Source organism: Pithys albifrons, chromosome 10 (genome assembly GCF_047495875.1).
Source record: "Pithys albifrons albifrons isolate INPA30051 chromosome 10, PitAlb_v1, whole genome shotgun sequence".
In the NCBI taxonomy this organism is placed as follows: Eukaryota; Metazoa; Chordata; class Aves; order Passeriformes; family Thamnophilidae; genus Pithys; species Pithys albifrons.
The window spans coordinates 33,986,775-34,000,890 of NC_092467.1; the positions used below are offsets into that span (position 1 = coordinate 33,986,775).

At 48.4% G+C, this 14,116-nt stretch overlaps 2 protein-coding genes across 4 annotated transcripts in view; both read left to right on the forward strand.

Moving 5' to 3' along the window:
* Positions 1-1,711: 1,711 nt before the first annotated feature.
* FPGT (fucose-1-phosphate guanylyltransferase) lies at positions 1,712-6,425 on the forward strand. Of its 2 annotated transcripts, XM_071565198.1 has the most exons (5): positions 1,712-1,947; positions 2,049-2,216; positions 3,328-3,420; positions 3,880-3,969; positions 4,217-6,425. In XM_071565198.1, the coding sequence occupies exons 1-5, from the start codon at positions 1,878-1,880 to the stop codon at positions 5,734-5,736; spliced, it is 1,941 nt and encodes a 646-aa protein (XP_071421299.1). In that variant the 5' UTR covers positions 1,712-1,877; the 3' UTR covers positions 5,737-6,425. The 2 variants fall into 2 exon arrangements, with proteins under 2 accessions (XP_071421299.1, XP_071421300.1); XM_071565199.1 differs by lacking the exon at positions 3,880-3,969 and having other exon boundaries at positions 1,714-1,947; positions 4,217-6,267.
* A 5,970-nt stretch (positions 6,426-12,395) lies between these two features.
* Positions 12,396-14,116, forward strand: part of TNNI3K (TNNI3 interacting kinase) — a 31,613-nt gene continuing 29,892 nt past the window's right edge. For both annotated transcript variants that reach the window (XM_071565195.1, XM_071565196.1), the window contains exons 1-2: positions 12,396-12,500; positions 13,076-13,184. In XM_071565195.1, coding sequence (XP_071421296.1) covers positions 12,461-12,500; positions 13,076-13,184 — 149 coding nt within the window. In that variant the 5' untranslated portion in view covers positions 12,396-12,460. The remainder of the gene's footprint in view (positions 12,501-13,075; positions 13,185-14,116) is intronic.

Genomic DNA, 14,116 nt, shown 5'->3' on the forward strand with positions numbered 1-14,116 from the left:
ATGGGATTACAGGAACTCTGAGCTAAACCAGAGACTACGCTATAGCAATTTTTTGTTGCTGCTGTAGTCAGGCAGAGCTGAGTAGGGGGTCTGGTGTTACAGGTCCATCGGTGCTGAGAACAAGTGGATTCTCATTGTGCTTCTGTGAGAGCTCAGCTCAGGTTACAAAAGAGACATCAAATCTCAGCACTTCCATAAATATTCAGAGCCCGGGCATGTTACATCCGAGGCATTGGAGGGACTCGGCTCTCCACTGGCCTCACAGGTCACTGCTGCTCACACTGCAGGTGTGGGAAACCTCTTCCTGGGAGAGACACACAGTTTGACAGGGTTTGGTGCAATAACCATGCCTGTGCTTGTTTTATTACTGCATTACTCTAGTAAAGCAGGGAGTGAAGGGATACCTGTTTAGGGATCAGTCTGGCTCGGGCTGTGGCCTGTGTGATCACAACAGTGCAGTGCCAGTGCTGTGGGCCCTGTGTCAAGAGCAGCACTGACAGCAGGTGGGGGAGCCCTGGGGTGTTGGGTCCAGCTCCCAGTAAAGAGAGACAGGGACATACTGCACAGCCCAGCAAGGGGCCCCAAAGACGAAGGGACTGGAGCATCTCTGCTCTGAGGAGAGGCTGGGAGAGTCAGAACTGCTTTACTGGGGCAGAGCAGGCTCAGGTGGATCTCACCAATGTGTACAGACACAGGCATGAGGGGACAGAGCCAGGCTCTTCAGTGTTGCCCAGGGCCAGGGCCAGAGGCCACAGGCACACACTGGCACACAGGAGGGTCTCCTTGGACAGACACCAGGAGACACTTTTTCACTGTGAGCTGATCAAGTACCACAGGGAGGTGGTGGAGTCTCCAGTCTTGGAGATACTCAGAATCCACCTGGACATGGCTCTGGGTGGCCCTCTCTGAGCAGAGCACTGGTTTGGGAAACCTCCAGCAGTCCGCTCCAGCCTTGACCAGTCTGTGCCTCTGTGACCATCTCCTACATGTAGTCTGTTGCAGTCAGACTTTCCCAGAATTCTCAGAAGGGTTCTTTCCTCTCTTCACAGAGTTCTTAGAAAGGAATGTTCTGCCCAGTACACGCCCGGGTTCCAGCCGAGTGTTGCTACCCCTCAGTGTCCCGTTCTGGTTTAACAGTGCGGCACAGGGAATTTTTCCTGTCACAGACTGGAGCTGCACTTGACTGTTAATTCCTTTATCTTCATCCCTGACATAACGTCTTCATGTTCAGGAACTAAGTAACTCGTGTAACGACTGCCCCTGTGACTGTTTCACAGGGTAACAGGAGTTCGCAGTGCTCATAATAGTAATGAAGAGAGTTAAATCTTTTTGTGCAGCTAAAACTAAGTGAACCACCATGTGCAAATATTTAACATTACTGAAATGTTAGAAAACTTAAGAAAACCCATATTTGAACTCCTCAAAGCTTATTTAACGTATCTCAGATGCTGTCAGCAACAAAAAAAAACATCAGCTGCGTGACTGCTGCCAGCCGTTAACATACAAACCCCGGTGATGCCTGCGATGAGTTAGAGTGAGGTCCGCACACCCTTCCCAGCCCCGCCCCGCGAGCTCCGGTGCCCCGGGGCAGCACCAGCACGGGGGTGTGGGCAGGGCAAAGCTCAACGGGAGAGCTCGTGTGCGATTTCCTGGATTGTGTTCCTAACGGGATTAACAACCCGAGTATTCAACTCCTCCTGCTTCCTGTGAGACTCGGAGCGCTCCCGGAGCCGCCGCGCGACAATCCCCGCCCGCAGCGCGGCGGAGCCACCTCTCCCGCACCGCCCCCGGGCCGCCCCCGCACCGCCGGTGCTTCCGGGCCGCGTTCCGTCGGCGGCAGCGCCGCTTTCCGCTCCGGCCGCCCCGGCCATCCCGGCATGGACGAGCACAGCGCGGCGCGGCGGGCGGACACGGGCCGGCGGCTGGCGCGGTTCGCGGCGCTGCGAGGTGGGATGGGCGGGCAGGGGCGGCGGGTCCGGCCCGCGGAGCGCTCGGGGCCGTGCGGGGCTGCGGAGCCCCGGCGGGGTCTGAGCGGGGCCGTCCCGCAGGCGCGGCCGCCCGGCCCGGCGAGCTGTGGGACGTGGTGGTGCTGACGGCGGCGGACGCGGCGCAGGCGGGCGCGTTCCGGGAGCAGCTGGCGGAGAAGCTACGCCGGGGGGACCTGCCCAGGGGCGTCCGGTACCTCGTGTGCCCCGACCCGCCGGGGCCGCGGATCGGTGCGTGCGGCCGGCCCGGGGCTGGGGCTGCGGGGGGCGAGGGGCTCCGTGCTGCTCACGCCCCCGCGGCTCCTCCCCGGCCATCGGGACCGGGAAAGGCTCGGGGTGTCCGGACGGGGCTCGGGGTCGGGACCGGGAAAGGCTCGGGGTGTCCGGACGGGGCTCGGGATATCCGGAAAGACTCGGGGTGTCCGGACGGGGCTCGGGGTCGGGACCGGGGAAGGCTCGGGGCGTCCGGGCGGGGCTCGGGATATCCGGAAAGGCTCGGGGTGTCCGCGCAGGGCTCGGTGCGGCTGTAATGGGCAGGAAGGGACGGTGACCTGAGCCTCCATCGTGATGCTTGTGACTGAGCTTGTACTGGGGAAACTGAACAGCTCCCCAGAGTGTGTCCGATGGATACAGAATAGCACTGACTCGTGTGTTTTAGAAATTCACGCTTAACCTGATTGTTTAAGCAGTTTGATTATTTTTAATATATGACCCAATGGGCAGCAAAACCCTGGAAAAAACTAGTATGACTACCCGTAGTACTCTCCTGGAATTCTTAATTCCTGTTCCATTTGAACAAAGTAACTGATATTAGTATTATTTGCAGTGTAGAGTAATAGGCAGAAATTAATTCTCAGAAATCTGGCAGGTTTAACTTGTAGAAGCATAAAAAAGATCCCAAGCCACTTCCTCGTATCACAAACCTTCCTTATTTCCATACTGTAAATGTCAGAAGTACTTCTGAATGCTGCCTTGAAACCACTAGTGAGCTTTTCTGTGACCTGTTTCCTACAGGAGCTGGTTTTTATGGCTGGGTCGTGGCCTGTTTAATTGATTAAATGCTTTAAATGTTTGGGCTGTGCAGAGGTGACTGAGAGGGAAAACCAGAGTTTTCCCAAGAGCTGTCTGCTCAGGATGCCCTGCCCTGGGAGAGCACAGACTTGCAGAGGAACTGAACTGTCCATCAGCTGCTGTGCATGATCTCACCAACCCCAATAGGGTGGACAGGCTGTCCCATCAGCGTTGGTGTGGCAGGTTCCAGCTGGGCACCATCACACCTCACCTGGCAGAGCAGATGTTATTGCAGCTCTTCTCACACATGCTAAAATACTTCTTTCTTTAGGAAATGGTGGATCAACTCTTCATGTTCTTCAGTACTTGGAAGATCTCTATGGTGATCAGTGGACTTCCTTCACTGTGCTGCTAATCCATTCTGGTAAATTCAGTTTTATATTTCTCACTCTGAAACTTTTTTTCCTTTCCTTAAAATAATATGATTGCAGAGGAGTCAGAGTTCCAAAATATAGTTCCCTCAGAAAAGTCACCCTGATGATAATTTGAAGTCAGGTTGGTGTTTAGAAGATGTTACTGTCACATCAGCATCTCTTCTCAGCACTCAAGTTGCTCAATCAAACAGTGAGAAATAGATGTAATTCAGAGTGTCTGATTTAAGATTCTGCCTTGAAATACCCATCTAAGGAACGTGGCCCTCTCTGGGGGGACCCTGTGCTCCTTATCCCTCTGGGTAGGCTAGTACTTGCCCTCTTATCCTTTTAGTCAGGACACTTCCATAAGTGGAAGAATGTCAGTTCTGTAGAGGAGAAAGAAACCAGGTGATGTCTCCTGATCAAACCTCTGCTTATTTGACTCATCTCTGGCTTAAAATTCCCATCAGGAGTGTGGGGTCCTCCTCTTTTCCAAGCCAAAAGGAGGAGTGATTTGTTTTCAACATTTCAGCAACAAACAGCTCTGAAACAAATTAAAGGTAACAAAATCAATCACAATTTTCATAGCTATTTAAGGCAGGCTGGGTTTTGGACTTAAGATCAGATCTGCTTTGGGAAATGTTTGAAGCAGAATGATTGATTTCTTCACATCTGTTATTCTTTGAAGAATACTTGGTATGTGACCAAGCTGAGGGGTTTTTAGTGCCTATGTGAACCTGTATAGTTCAGTTTTTTGCTTGCCTACATACAGTGTGTCTGTGTAACTAAAATTGCCTTTCTCTTCAGGTGGTTACAGCCAGCGTTTGCCAAGTGCAAGTGCCCTGGGGAAGGTCTTCATGGCCCTGCCATTTGGTGATCCCATTTACCAGATGCTGGAGCTGAAGCTGGCCATGTACATCGACTTCCCCTGTCACATGAAACCAGGAATCCTGGTCACGTGTTCGGATGACATAGAGCTGTACAGCACTGGGACCACAGAACCCATCCTGTTGGACAAGCCTGGATTTACGGCACTGGCTCACCCCTCGGAACTGGCTGTTGGGACCACTCACGGGGTGTTTGTGTTAGATCCGTCCAGTTTTTCCGGAACAGGAGGACTGGAATATGCGTCCTGCCAACGTTTCCTGCACAAGCCTGACATGAGGACGATGCGGCAGAGCGGTGCAGTGTGTGTGAGGGGGCATTGCTCCCCTGGGAACCACAGTGGGAGGGGGCATTGCTCCCCTGGGAACCACAGTGGGAGGGGGCATTGCTCCCCTGGGAACCACCACAGTGGCTCGGGGGCAGCCTCAGAGTTTGTGTACACTGACAGTGTATTCTACATGGACCACCACACTGCAAAGCGGCTACTGATGTTCTATAAGCAGATGGGTGTACTTTGCTGTGAAATAGATGCATATGGAGACTTCCTCCAGGCCCTGGGACCCAGGGCCACTCCAGATTACACCAAAAACATGAGTAATGTCTCCAAGGAGGAGTCGGGGTTGGTAGAAGTGCGGCAGCAATTGTACTCCCTGCTGCAAGGAACTGCCCTCAATGTCATAGTCCTCAACAACTCCCAGTTCTACCACATTGGGACTACTCAGGAGTATTTGTTTCATTTTACTGCTGAGAACAAACTGAGGTTTGAGCTTGACTTGCTGCCTGTGGCTTTTAGCATTTTTCCTGACGCAGCCAAGACCTCGGATCAGTCAAGTGTCATCCAGAGCATCCTCGAGCCCAGATGTGTGATAGGGCCTGGCTCTGTCATTGAGTACTCCAGAATTGGGCCTGAGGTCTCAGTAGGGAAGAACAGCATTGTTAGTGGGTCCTACATAAATTTCAGTGTAGACATTCCCTCAGACTGCTTCCTGAGTTCAGTAGCTGTGAAAATTAAGGATCAAGTTGAGTATGTCACCATGGCTTTTGGTGTAGGAGACAACTTGAAGAACAGTGTGAAGGTGCTGTCGGATATACAGTCACTCCAGTTTTTTGGAGCCAGCTTAGCAGAATGCCTCGGTCTCTGGGGTCTAGAGGCTTCAGACCAGCTCTTCTCCAGCAGGAACACAGGTCTGGGGCTGTGGACTGTGAGGATTTTCCCTGTTTGTTCTACTCCAAGTGAATCCATTAGGCTGTCGCTGCAGATGTTGCATTCTGTGCAGCACATGACAGCTTTCAAACTGAGCAGCTTTCAGCTCTTGTCTGTTGAAGAAATGCTTGCCTACAAAGATGTAGAAGACATGCTGAGGTTTAGGAAGCAAATTTATGATGAAATCTGTCTACAAAGAAAAAAAGAGAAGTCAGACTGTAGAACGAACTGTACTTGAACAAATCTCCTGTTTTCATTTGTGGATGATTGATCACTTCCCAGCTTGTAAGAATCCCAAGGAAAAAGTACACAGATCATTTCTCTAATCTTATTGAAGTAAAAATAAAGGAATTGCATTAAGAACGTTGTTGTAGCATAACACTAATAATGCAGCAAATGCAGATAAACAGTTCTTTTGATAAAAGGAGTGAAACATTTCAGATCTGAAAGCACTAATTGGTGACTTTTGTGGGGTTCTTGTTCCTATGTCTTGTAGTCCTTGTCAGTGAGAACATGATGCAGAGCAAATTAATTAGAAAATTGACAGAAAGCTGCTTTAAAAACTTTTACAGGGTATTATTACCTCTAGCAACATGGAATAATACAACAATAACATGTTTCTCTGTTTTCCTGCTGCCCTTTTGCAATAGTTTCAGGTAGAGGTAAAAATTATTAAAAATGCTTTTATTTCAAGACATCTTGTCTTAAGTATTAATATTTTTCTCTTTTATTTTGTAATATTTTTATTCTTTCCTCTTTCATCAGAAGGAAAAGGCCTAGAGATCATTTTCTCCCTTGTGACCCATATTTCTGGGGTCAGCACCTGTCATCAAGACATAGTGATTTATTTTCTTTACTGGTCATTGTTTGGAAGTTGGCAGTGGCTTTGGGCAATTGCCATCTTTGTTACCCACAGGCTGACTGATGTGTGCCATGAGAAAACCTGCTTTTTGTATTTCTCTAAGCTGAACTGCTTGGAGTGAGGGCTCACCCTGCTGCAGGGTGGTGGAGCAGAGCATGGGACAGGCTCACTCTTGTGAGCATTGTGTCCTCAGAGAAACTCAGCAGTGTCTGTTCCCTTTTGCCCTTTATTATTAACTTTATTACCCTCTGCTAATAAAGGTAGTAATAAAGTCCTTCTGTTTCCAGTTTAGGTGCCCAAGATCCAGCTCCAAGCAGATAGATCTGCTATTTTTAAGAACCTGCTGTACAGTATAAAGTGTGATTTGACTGCAAACGTGATGGATCTTTTTCTCTTGCATTTATCTGTGGGTTTTCATGTTTTATTTAATGTTTCATGATGACAGTATTTGCCTTGTTGCTGACTGAATTCCCAAAGGGCACCTCACTGTGCCACCTACGAGGCAGCAGCGTCACATCCCCTGAGCATTTCCTGCCCTGCTTTAACCTGCACCAGGTTTCTTCCTTGTTGATAAAGAAACTTCCCAAGAGACAGAGTATTTTTCCTGAGGATTTCTTCTGGACAAGAAGAAATACGAAGGACTAGATGTGGAGGTTGGGAATTGCTGTGGTTGACTTCAAAGAAATGAGGAGAATTTCTGAGCAAACAGAGGTTCTAAAAGTCATCATGAAATACTAGTTAAACAATGGAAACGGCAGTAGGCTTGGGAACACTTGGACATAAGATAAATGCATAAAGTCACAAAGTAGAAACAGTCCTAGAGCACAGAATTGTGGTCTGCATCTCATCTGTGTGCATGGTTGTTACACAGTTTCATCTCTTGTTACACAAAACAGTTTCGGAGAAACAAATGTTTGAAACAGACTTTGCATCCTCAGCTGGAGAGAAACTTTGCTCAGCACGGGACTCTCTGGGGGTTGCTGAGCTGCCAGGAGAGCTCTGCAGGTTTTCAGGAACAGCAAAATGCCTCCTTTTAACGTGATAATCCACTTTAACTGTTACAGCTGCGTTTGTTCCGAATTCCCTGAGCACCATGCCTTGATTTCATTAGTGAAAGCAATCTGGATATACATAGGAAACGGATTGGCTTCTGTCATGTAAGTATTGGGAAAAGAGAATGAGGAAAAACTGTGACTGAATAGCTTTGGGAAGAGGTTGGGGCAGGCTGGGCCAGAAGAGCTGCATTCCAAGACAAAAAAGGCACAGGGTGTTCTCCTGGTGGTAGCCCTGGACTGGCACAGCTGGCCCTGGGGCAGTGGTACCCTGGGGCAGTGGGTGCCCTGGGGCAGTGGGTACCCTGGGGCAGTGGGTGCCCTGGGGCAGTGGGTACCCTGGGGCAGTGGGTACCCTGGGGCAGTGGGTGCCCTGGGGCAGTGGTACCCTGGGGCAGTGGGTGCCCTGGGGCAGTGGTACCCTGGGGCAGTGGGTGCCCTGGGGCAGTGGGTGCCCCGGGGCAGTGGGTGCCCTGGGGCAGTGGGTACCCTGGGGCAGTGGGTGCCCTGGGGCAGTGGGTACCCCGGGGCAGTGGGTGCCCTGGGGCAGTGGGTACCCTGGGGCAGTGGGTACCCTGGGGCAGTGGGTACCCTGGGGCAGTGGTACCCTGGGGCAGTGGTACCCCGGGGCAGTGGGTGCCCCGGGGCAGTGGGTACCCCGGGGCAGTGGGTGCCCTGGGGCAGTGGGTACCCTGGGGCAGTGGGTGCCCTGGGGCAGTGGGTGCCCCGGGGCAGTGGGTGCCCTGGGGCAGTGGGTGCCCTGGGGCAGTGGGTACCCCGGGGCAGTGGGTACCCCGGGGCAGTGGGTGCCCTGGGGCAGTGGGTACCCCGGGGCAGTGGGTGCCCTGGGGCAGTGGGTGCCCTGGGGCAGTGGGTGCCCTGGGGCAGTGGGTACCCCGGGGCAGTGGGTACCCCGGGGCAGTGGGTGCCCTGGGGCAGTAGGTACCCTGGGGCAGTGGGTGCCCTGGGGCAGTGGTACCCTGGGGCAGTGGGTGCCCTGGGGCAGTGGTACCCTGGGGCAGTGGGTGCCCTGGGGCAGTGGGTACCCTGGGGCAGTGGGTGCCCTGGGCTCTGCCAGCCCACCGAGGGCACTGGGACAGGGCAGAGGAGCTGCTCGGGATGGTTCAGGGCTCCCCTCCTGGTGAGCTGAGCTTTTTGTGCAAAGCTGTGAAGGAAATGATATCCAGCCCCAGGAGAAGCGCAGGGAGGATGTCAGGAATAAAACATTTAGATCTCAAGGCAAAGGTTTTAATGAAGAAAAAAAGTCTATTGTAATGGATTTACCAGGTAAGAAATGCTGCACTGCTTTAAGCCTTTATGCCACCTCATGCTCTCCTCTTACTTGGAATATTTGTGTCTTAAATTTAGAAGGTGGATTTTGGTCAATATTAGCCCTGGGTAATGTCAGATTTACTCCACAAAGATTGAAATATCTGGATTTGTACTATTTTTCATTTTTAAGCTGCAATTAAGTGTAATGAAAAATACTATGAAAAACATTGTAAATTACATTTTATTTATACAGAGCTAATTAACTGGGTTTTTTCCATATGTTTTTGTCTTGCATGTTCACAGACATTCATGGACTCCACAGTGACACTGAACACTTCTATGTGTATCAGCTTCCACTAATTTCAGCTAAGCCACAGGTAGTGTTCCTTTGCCTGTTAAATTTCTAATGCATCTGTCATCCCTGGTGCTCTTTCTTAACTCTCAGTGAAATGATTGTTGTGGAGTTGGAGATTAGAAAATGTATGGAACTATTTGGAGGAAATGGGCTGTGCTGCAGGGACTGTCTGTGCCTGGGGGCTGGTGGTGGTGCTGGCACTCTGGACATCTTGCTCTCATGGGCTGGGGCAATTGAAAAATTAAAATGCACATCCACTGCACCTTGGTGAATTTTGTCAAGGATTTGGTAGACACAAGGCCTGCTTTCTGCAGGCTCCTTTGTGAGGTTTAAATGCTGAAATGTGGCTTTAACCCATCAGCCACAGAGAGCAGCTGGTTCTGTTGAGTTTTCTGTATCAGCTTCAGACCAAAATCCCCTGTTTAATGGAACTCTTTCCTGAGTGTCCCCATTCCTGGAGGGATTTAAAGGCCATGTGGTTGTGGCACTTGAGACACAGGTTAGTGGTGGCCTTGGCAGTGCTGGGGAAACAGTTGGGCTCAGTGGTCTCAGAGGCCTTTTCCAGCCCAAATCACTCTGTGATCCCACAGTTCTGTGTAGCTGTCTCTGAAGTGTGTATGTTTTTAGCTGTAACAAATTGCAGTACTTGCAGCAAGGGCCGTGTTACAGAGTGATCAGGCTCTTACTAAACTCAAAAAACCTGCAGGCCAGACCCTTCCTGCCAATAATAATCTTCATCTGATGTACTCGAGCTGTATATGGATTTTATCTGTGTTGCATTTGCATCTCCAGGTAGTCTTTGTATTCCACATTCTGCTGTTAATGTAGATGACAACTATTTTCTCATGCAACCAGCTGGGATAAACATGTCCCAAGGAAATTGAGAGACTTGAGCAAGGCCAGCCAGTAAACCTTGACAGCAAGATCATAATATCTTTAGGTTGCTGTTTTCCAGTACTGGGTTCTGAAAACCAGACCACTGTGGTGTCCTGGCCCGTGATTTTCCTCCACTCTGAGTAATGAAAGATGCTGTGCTGACAGTGCTGGGCAGGCAGGAACCTCTGAGGACAGGAGTCATCTAGCAAAAGCTGGAGCTTGATTTTAGTTAAGCCTCACAGTTTCCCAGGTGGATGCAGCGTTCATATGTCCCCGAGATCACTGCCAGCTCCATCCATCCCAAAATGCAACTCAGCCTGGTACAGTCTCAAATAAAGCAAGATGAGTGTTTACTGGTTTTATTCATGTCAGCTTTCTTTATTTAGATTTGCTGTGTAGTGCAATAATAGGGCTCATAATGAACATTGTTGCAATGATTTCCCTGAGTGCCTTGAGCACACCCCGCGGTGAGCAGAGGGTTGGCCCTACTGTCTGTGTTGCAGTGAAATCACCAGGGTTGTTTCAGTGACCTCTGGGGCAGGAAACTGAAATCTGAGGAACTGGGCACTTGAAAAAGAGCACAAGGGAAGGCAGCTGAAATAAAAATGAGCAGCTGAGAGGAATCTGTGCCAGGAGGATTTGGGTAGCTAACAAAAGGAAATAAGCTCCGGGGATCAGCTGGATCTGTGGACAGTGTTCGTGCCTTGTCAGGGTGTTTGTGCTGGAGCTCAGCATTTCCAGCCTCTTCTCGTTCCTAAATCTCCAATGCAAGAGCTTCATTTTCTGCTCTCTGCACACGTGGAACTTGAGTCCCTGTGCAAAGGTCTCTGTGGTGCTGTGAGAACAAAAATAGCAGAGCTGTTCTGCTGTACACTCCATTCTGCTGCCATGGAGGAGCCACTGCAAACACCTGTTCCCTTACAAGGCTACAGAGCTCCTGCACTTTCTGCTTGTAAATAGGTTTTTTCTTTTAGCACCATTTCGTTTCCTGTGATGTGTCTGAATGGCACCAGAATGGCATTGAAATTTATAGGAACAATGTACAGCCTCTCCAAGGAAAGGATAGATGTGGATATGTTGTATTTGTTGATATGTTCTAATTGATTTGAAATAAAGATAATTTCAAAATAATTGCTCCTGTGAAGCATCCCTGGGAAGGACATTTAAAACCAAAAACAGGAAAAGAGCTATTCACACATTTCTGCTCTAAGAGTGGCCATGACAACTGCACGTTCCAAACAAGAAACTACAACAAAACTTATAAAGGTTAATCAAAGAAATTTGTACAGCTCAGTATTTTGTAAACATCACATCTGAACAATTTACTTTCTTTCAAACTTAGCTCATGATGTTTCAGTGTTACTTGTGGAGATGTTTATTCAAACTGGCCTCACAAGCAGCACAGTTTCTCAATCTTCTCTGTTTGCAAACAGGCTCTGCAATTATTATTCCTTTTTGTCTTTCCCCCCTCCTTGTCTCTGTTCTTGTGCAGCTGCTTCCCACAGCCCAGGATGGGAATGCTCCAGAATTGCCCTGCTGCCAGCAGGAGTGGAGCTGGTGGGGTGGCAGGGCCAGCTGGCTGGGTCAGCTCCAGAGCTGCACCTCCCAGGGGCTTCCCTGAGTGTCCTCCCTCACAAATGGAGCTTCACCCACACCAAGGTGTGCAAAGAGTGAGTGAAAATACAGTGTGGGGATGTGGGGATCAGTGCCAGGCTGGTGCCTTTCTGCAAATGTTTGGTCAAATGTCACAGAGCACATGGTCACAGCAGTTCAAACTCTGCTGGAATAGATCCTTGGATTCATGTGTAAATTTGTGCAAGTGGAAGGATGAGCTGGTAGTGCCAGGAGCTGTTGGGGCACTGAGGTTGTTACAGTGGGATGCAGCACACAGGAGGTTTTATAGATGTGTGTTCATTAACACAACTGCTTGCCTGAAAGCCTCCAGAAAATCCTGCAAACTCACACCCAGAACAGGTGCCAAAGTCAATGAACACCCTTTAGATTTATCTATATATAAATAGGTGTGATATTTGCATCTCACTTTGTATTGTAGGTTGCATTCCTAAAGGCCATGCCCAGATGCTCCAGTGCCATGCCCTGTGTCAGTATTCACTGTGAGCTGAGATCAATCCTGACCTCCCCAAGCTGGGGAGCCCCAGCACTCCTTGGGATCCTCACAGCACACTTGGGATTCAGCCATTAAAGTTTCTTTTCTCCACAAAATCAGTAACAAGCTGCCAAATTGCCATTTCCCACCAGTTTTAACTGTTGACTTCATCCGTTCAGCATATGAAGGCAGATGTTTGTGTGGGAATAGACAGGAGATGTTTAGGCAAGCTGAGCAGGTGTTTCTATTGTTTCAGCCCAGTGGACAGCACGGACTGTTTTGCTCTGTGCCATTGTTGCATGACATTCCTCTTGGCACAGGGTTTATTTTTAGCCAGAGACTATCACAAGTATTTTTCAGCAGGACTGTCACTGCCCCTGAACAAGGAGTCATATTACTGCAAGAACCTTGCTGAAACAAAGAAGATATATTGGACAAATGGGAAATTATAAATCTAGACCAACCCAGACTTGCACGGGTAACTAATGTCACTTTTTTACAGGCAATGTGCCCCCCATCCCTCGGCAAGGAGCAAATGGTATTTCAGGAGAGAACTCATTGCTGCTTTACTCCTGAGTTCGAGGCTCAGGTATTGTTCTTGACTTAACTCAGACACAGGCTGTGAAAGAAGGCTAAAAGCTACTAAACTAAATTTCTTTGGGGAATCGTGTAGGATCATATTAACTTAGATTATCATGTTGATTTAACTCGTACTTCATTAGAAAAAGCTTTACACTTCCAACTGTTTTCTGCTGTGTGTTTATTTGGGAAATAAGAGCTAACAAGTGCAACCTGAGCTTAAGTGTTCTCTTAAATATTATTGAATGTTAAAATCTTTCTGGTAGGAATACTTACTTATGAGCTGTTTCTGAAATCCACGTGTATATGTGTCTGCATTGGCTGCAGCAAGAACAGTTTGATGGCTGTAATATTTTAAATTTAATAGAAGTATATCTGAAACTATACAACAGGATGTTTAATAATCAAGTGGTTTTGAGTTTCTGGGTTTTGTGTGGTTTGAGGTGTTTTACCAATCAGGAGTTTTTGTTGTAGATGAATGGAAGAAGAAAGTCAGTGAATCCTATGCCACAATCACAGAGAGGTTGGAGGATGACCTGCAAATCAAGGAAAAGGAGCTGGCAGAGTTGAAGCATGTTTTTAGGTAAACTATTCTGGGAACCTGTTTATTAATGTCTTTCAAATAAGTATTTGCTACCAAACAGTGTTTTCAGTTTCAGATGTTTCTTATGGACAGAGTTTCTCATGTATGGAATGCATGCTCCTGTCTATTTTTGGGAATACATCATCACAGGGCTGGGCAGAGCCCACAGCAGAGTACCAAAATTAGTGGCTGCTGATTATTAATGCCAGTATTTTATAAGAAACACCTATATGCTTTTGTAAATGAATTAGCTTTAGTGGGATGTCTGGTTTTGTTGTGCACTTCTCAGTTTTGCTGATGTGTTTCTGCAGCCAGGAATATTGCTGAAGTTTTACACTGTAAATAAATACAAAAGCAGTGGATTCAAATTCAGGATTGGAATTATTTTCTCAAGGTAGCACATGCTCACATTCAGGTTCACCTACCCAAGCAAGACTCTGGCCTGTTCATTATCCTCAAAGCTCCAGTGCAGTAAACTCTGGGTTACAGACTGGGAATAAGTTGAGAAAATGATCAGACAAATCATTTCAGACATCCAAACTACCTGAAAAAACAGAGCATTCTAATCAGAAACTGATCAAAAGCTCAGAAAAGCCAACTTGGCAATACAAATTATTCCTCATGCTCAGTTTCAGCTGCCACAGCTATCACAGTTTGAGCCACGGGGCTTTCTCTGCAGTGCATTGGCCACTTTGGCTGTGCTCCAGTTCAGTACTTGCCTCATTTTAACCCTGTTCAGTAGTGAAAGTGATCATTTTAACAAATTGGAGCCAGACTACTCTTTATCTTAAATAAACAAGATGAAGGAGTATATGGTGAAAGTGCTGAATTCCTGAATTTGGCATAAGAATAAATTAAAAACTCCTTTCAAGGTTAGCAGAGCTTGGTAACTCAGCTCAGTCAGGCCCAGGTGAGTCTCAGTCTCAGCCAAA

What these genes read in the sequence shown, in the direction of transcription:
- FPGT (XM_071565198.1), top strand. Translation starts at nt 1,878, where the DNA reads ATGGACGAGCACAGCGCGGCGCGGCGGGCGGACACGGGCCGGCGGCTG. An exon ending in TGTGCTGCTAATCCATTCTG is followed by an intron (nt 3,421 to 3,879) that starts GTAAATTCAGTT and finishes AATTCCCATCAG; the next exon opens with GAGTGTGGGGTCCTCCTCTT. An exon ending in AGCTCTGAAACAAATTAAAG is followed by an intron (nt 3,970 to 4,216) that starts GTAACAAAATCA and finishes CTTTCTCTTCAG; the next exon opens with GTGGTTACAGCCAGCGTTTG.